Source organism: Tupaia chinensis, unplaced genomic scaffold (assembly GCF_000334495.1).
Source record: "Tupaia chinensis unplaced genomic scaffold, TupChi_1.0 Scaffold000085_1, whole genome shotgun sequence".
Lineage (NCBI taxonomy): Eukaryota > Metazoa > Chordata > Mammalia > Scandentia > Tupaiidae > Tupaia > Tupaia belangeri.
Window position 1 is genome coordinate 1,277,346 of NW_006159547.1, and position 6,000 is coordinate 1,283,345.

The 6,000-nt window shown below is 37.6% G+C and overlaps 1 protein-coding gene across 1 annotated transcript in view; it reads right to left on the minus strand.

Moving 5' to 3' along the window:
- KCNC2 (potassium voltage-gated channel subfamily C member 2) overlaps positions 1 to 6,000 on the minus strand; it is a 34,547-nt gene that overhangs the window by 9,338 nt on the left and 19,209 nt on the right. Inside the window, exon 4 of the mRNA XM_006142886.1 lies at positions 425 to 1,352. Within this exon, the coding sequence (XP_006142948.1) occupies positions 425 to 1,352 (928 nt within the window). The remainder of the gene's footprint in view (positions 1 to 424; positions 1,353 to 6,000) is intronic.

A 6,000-nucleotide genomic window follows, 5' to 3' on the forward strand; every position in this document is an offset into this window, starting at 1 on the left:
GGTTGAGATGCATGGCACCATGTGGCAGAGGCAAAACTGAGACAAACACACCAAGCCAAACGATATGGAGATCAACATTTGAGGATGAAGAATGGAAAATGGCCAATATCACCATCACATCGTGCAAGAAAACAAGGAAACATTGGCACAAAATCAACAAACAGTCAAAAGAAAATATTGGCACCATCAGCAAAGGGCATTCCTACAAAAGCAGGAAAACTCTATAGACCAACTATGCAGACTACTACTCGGGGTTCAAATGCTACAGTCTAGCTGTCTTTAAGCCTGACACAAGCACACATTTTGTGAAGGGGTAGGGCTGAAAACTCAGAACATCACAGAAAATGAAAGTGACTGCCTTCTGCCTAAGGGACATAATGGTCTATAAAGTATTTAATGACATGCATTTGAAAATGTGCCTTACCTGATCTGTTATGTTCCAGAAGTCGATTGTCTTTGCCCAAACACGTGTCACCCTGTGTGCTATTGCAGGCCATATTTAATTCTGTCTTGCAAAAAGTAGGTGAGCTTGCCTGGGGGGCAGGAGGGATGTGCTTCTTTCTTTTCCTTGGAAGTTTCTGCTTCGCCATTGCCAAGGAGTAGTACATTCCAAAATTGTTGACAATGACAGGCACAGGCATGGCTATTGTCAGCACTCCAGCCAGAGCACACAGTGCTCCCACAAGCATCCCTGACCATGTTTGGGGATACATATCCCCATAACCCAGGGTAGTCATGGTCACGACAGCCCACCAGAACCCGATGGGAATGTTTTTGAACTGCGTGTGCTCACTAGCTGAAGGGTCGTTAGGTTGAGCTCCTACTCTCTCCGCATAGTAGATCATGGTAGCAAATATCAAAACTCCTAGAGCCAGGAAGATTATCAGCAGCAAAAATTCATTAGTACTAGCTCGTAGAGTGTGTCCAAGCACCCTCAGACCTACAAAATGACGAGTGAGCTTGAAGATTCTCAGGATCCTCACAAACCTGACCACCCTGAGGAAGCCAAGGACATCTTTAGCAGCTTTGGATGACAGCCCACTGAGTCCCACCTCCAGGTAGAAGGGCAGGATGGCCACGAAGTCAATGATATTCAAGAGATTTTTGATGAATTCAAGTTTATTGGGTGAAAAAACAATTCGGACTAAAAATTCGAAAGTAAACCACACCACACACACACCTTCTACATATGTCAAGGCAGGATCCGTTTCAATTTCATACTGCAGAACAACACTTGTGCCATTGGTGACTGGTTCTGTCTTGTTTTTAACAATATTGAAAGCTTCATGTGTCTCCAGGCAAAAGGTTGTGATTGAAACCAGGATGAAGAATAAAGAAGCAAAAGCAATGAACTGTAGAAGAGAAAAAGAAATTAAAAAAAAAAAGAGTGATTTAAACCATAATATACTTTGATACAATTTAAAAGCACTGATCTCTGTAAACAAAAGGGAATAGTAGCATATTTGGAAATTTAGGATGTGACTCAAGCAAAAGAATGGATATGTATGCAACGTTAATTAGTGTGAACATGTAATGCATTGCTAGTTCTGTTTTCAGCTTATTTAGATGCAGTTTTGCTTTATTGTTGAAAACTAATTTCTTGAGTCTTTCATATAAGAAAATACAACCTGTGAAGAGAGCATAAAAATCACTGCAAAAGAATTTTAAAGGGCAGTAGACTGGGGAAAAAAAGAAATTAAGATGTTGTTTATGACCCTAGAACTTTAATGCCTATAAGTATAAGATACATTACAAACTGATGGGTTTCTGGAGGTCACCCATATTTAACTGCAGGCTTCTATTAATAAACAAAATATTCTGTCTATCACGAGATTTGAACCTGAAAAAAATACAATATATGCTGCTATTTATACTATACCAATATATTATGGAAACTTGTACAAAATATCAAATTCAGAGAAGAGTAAGCAACAAGACTGAAGACAACAAACTGAGTTAAAAATAAATGAAAAGACAATTTTCTTTCTCTATTGAAAAAGAACTCCAAATGTTACGGTATCATGAAGTGGTAGGATTTTTTAAAATTCAACTCCTTATTTTATATCCTCAATCAATAAAATATAAAAAAATACACTTACTAATACAGAATAATATTCCTATCAATTATTATTAATAATAAATATGATAGCACATAGTTTTCATAAGTACCAAGAATGCCTAAAAGTAATTTACATAATTAATTCATATTACTTGTCATACCAACACTATTACCATCCTATTTTATAGTTGAGGGCTATCAGGCACAGAGAGTTTGTCACTTTTGCAAAACTGTAAGATATAAAGCGATAGGCCTGAGACACTAACCAGACAAATTCAGCTCCAGATTCTATTCCCTTAACTTACCAAACTCTCAAATATGTGACCCAAATATATTTAGAACCATGTATTTAGGTTAGGATCAGATACTTATAAAAAAGCTGATAATGTAAAACCAGTTCTTTGCATGAACAGCATTGTTGTAGGCAATTTTAGAAGCTTTCGAAGAAAGGCAGATTACTAGTACCCTTTTCATAATGGGTTCAGTTTTAGCATGCTAAATGAACACCAAACGATTGTTCCTTGAGTGTTTTAATCAAGTAATCATTCAGGGGAAGAGGCTGCCTGTCACGTGGAGGGAAGTCCTTTTTGGAATAACAGGGTATAGTCAAAATCCAAAGTTGACCCCTTAAAATTACCCCTTAAAAATGCCCCTAAGAAGAGCAAAGCCTAGTTCTAATATTGAAACTGTCTTCTTGGGAAGGTAGTTACACTTCTCTAGTGGAGTTTCAATTGTCAAATATGCAAGGAGAATGCAAAAAACTTGAAAAGTCTTAAGGCTGCCTGTCTGCCTTAGAGAACCACCCTGAATTATAGAACTGTTATTGGTACAGTGTGCCAGAGAGTGTATCAGTCATATAGGATTGTAAGACGTAATTTTCACAGCTTTGACTTGTTTTTCCATGCCCATCTCCAACTGTCTTTGTATTTGGTATTATCATCTGACCATTCACTTTCCTGCATATACGATATTAAGCATGTTTTTAATTCAATTTTTTCTTTGTACAAGTAAATATACAATTCTTTATAAATCAACTAGTTGTTTTAGCACTTAGTATCACTAAGATCTTCTGTATGCATAAAAAGTGACACCTTTTGGAAGAATCAACTATCCTTCATTCATAAATTACTTCTTAATCTGGTCCTAGTCTTCTCTATAAATATGAGAGTCACGTTTGCTTCTGATTGCATCTAAAATCTTTTGCCATTAGAACCCTGCAATAAGTACCTACTGAGTCCTCCCATCCAACATCCACACTCCCATAATCCCCACTTTAGTCGCCAGCATTTCAGGCTAAACGTCAAATTTTGGAGCATATACATTCTATCTATGAGGCAGACAGAGAGTTTAAAGCATTGAAAACAAGCTGTAATTTCATTCATGCTTCCAATGTTCTTCACTCATTTTCTTTTCTTTCAGCTAGCTTTGCTATCTCAAACTCTCTTCATCTACATTCATGTAGTCAATTGATTAAGAGTTCTCAACACTTTGTTATTCCAAAATTAGTCTTAGCTGGTTTTCCAACCTTCATACAACAAAAATAATTTTCCAGTACGTTTTTATGTTTGTCAATATAAAACACTGGGACTTATTCCAATCAGATATTTTCCTGCTCTAAATTCATTCATTTGTTCAACAAATATGTATTAGTTACCTCTCTGGGACCAGCTATTGGTGTAATGGCTATGTCATTGGACTCCCATGTAATCGATCGTGGTTCGAGTCCTGGACCCGGTGGCTTAGAACTCACGCCGGGCGCATGTGCGTGCGTGCCCAAGATCCCGAGAGGAGAATGGAGGAGAAGGGATTGCGGAGTGGCCATCCCCCCAGGGGGGTGATTTCTCACTTTCTGTCTCTCTGTCTCTCTCTGTCTTTCTGGTGAGTACACTCGCCCTATAGCAAAAATCTCTTTAAAAAAATAAGAAGAAAAGTTCGCAAAAATCTCTTTAAAAAAATAATAATAAAAGTTACCTCTCTATGCCAGCCACAGTCCAGATTCTTAATTTAACAACAGCTAACAAAACACAGTCTCTCTGTCTGTCTGGCGAGCGCACGTGTCCTATAGCGAAAACCTCTCCAAAAAAAAAAAGAATTTACCCAACATGAAATATTCTCTGACCAGTCCAGTTGAGAATACTATACATGTTGTCATCAACAGATGATAAACCATTTCTGTGTCCCACTAATGTCATGCCTCATTATTTGTTCTCTTTCTATCTTTCTATATACTCTTCCCTTCTACCACCACGTTCCACACTGTCTTCAGCAGCTACAACTATTTTCACTGCTTTTATGCCCTCCATTATTTCGATCTCTACCTTAAAGTCTGGATACTCAATATATATTGTGGATACATACAATATCTTTCTTTCATATCCTGACTTGCATCACTTAAAGGACAGGAGAACGCTCAGTCAGAAAAGTGCTTGCACATTAATGTTTATTGTAGCATTATTCACAATGGCTGAGGCACAGAATCAATCTAAATGTCCACAAACAGATAAGTGGATGGAAAAACTATGGCACATATACTCTATGGAATACTACTCAGTCATAAAAAAAAGATAAGATCCAGACATTTGATAGAAAGTGGTAAAATACAGAGGATATATTGCTGAGTGAATCAACTAATGTCTTGACTCATACCGCAAGGGGAGCAGGCTTTCAAACCTACATGCATTATAAAAATTATGACATATAAAGCCTAATATAGCACAGAGACTCTTGCTTTTTAAAGGTTAAACCCTTTTATTAAGGGAATTTTAACCAACAGAAATATTAATTGGGTTTTTTTTGTTTTGTTTTGTTTTTAAGGTTTTTGCCCAAGGGGGCATGTGCTCACTGGAGAGAGACAGTGAGAGGGAAAATGAGGAATCATCCTTCAGAAGGGATGGTCACACCTCAGAATCCCTTTTCCTCCATTCTCCTCTCAGGATTTTGGGCACGCATGCACACATACCTGGTTTATTTTCAAGACACTAAGTCTGGGACTTAAACCACAGTCGGACATGTGGGAGTTCAACACCTTAACCAATATGCCAACTGCTGGACCCAATGTTAACTAAGTTTTAAAATGAGGCTGTAAGGTGACTTTAGAGCAGTTTGATAATTAACCTATTAGGATACCTAAAGGAATAACTTGACTTAAATTATTATACCAGACCCATTGTTTGAGAAGACGTGAAAATAGAATACATGTATCAAAGTTGTTTTTAATTTAAGCACTACATGAAGTCATTATATACACTTTAGTATATTCTTTTTTCTTTTTTTTTGGAGAGGTTTTCGCTATAGGGCGCGTGCACTCGCCAGACAGACAGAGAGAGACAGAGAGACAGAAAGCGAGAAATCACCCCCCAGGGGGGATGGTCACACCGCAATTCCTTCTCCTCCATTCTCCTCTCGGGATCTTGGGCACACACACACACGTGCCTGGCGGGAGGTTCAAGCCACCAGGTCCGGGACATGAACCGGGGTCGACTACGTGGGAGTCCAGCGACATAGCCATTACGCTAACTGCTGGTTCCCATACACTTTAGTATATTCTAAAAATAAGATTATAGTTTAATAAGAACTCCTAGAACCCGATGTTTATGTTCATTAAAGAAAAGTTATTATGTTCTCACAAAAAGATCAACAGGTCAGGAGAAGGTCAACAAAGTCTTAACATCATACATGGTGGTTGGTATATGAGTATAACGAGCCATTTTTAACTTGGAAACAATTTAAATTATCCCTGTAGTCCTAGAAGAAGAGTGTAGTACAAAGATGACATTTATTAGAATATACCTAGGAAGCTCCCACAAATGTGAATTCCTTACCCACAAATGAGAAATGAGAAATCAGGCACAGATTCTTTCTTTTTATTTTTTTTTTATTTATTTTATTTATTGATTTTTTTTTTTTTTTTTTTTTTTTGCTATAGGGTGCGTTGACATAGA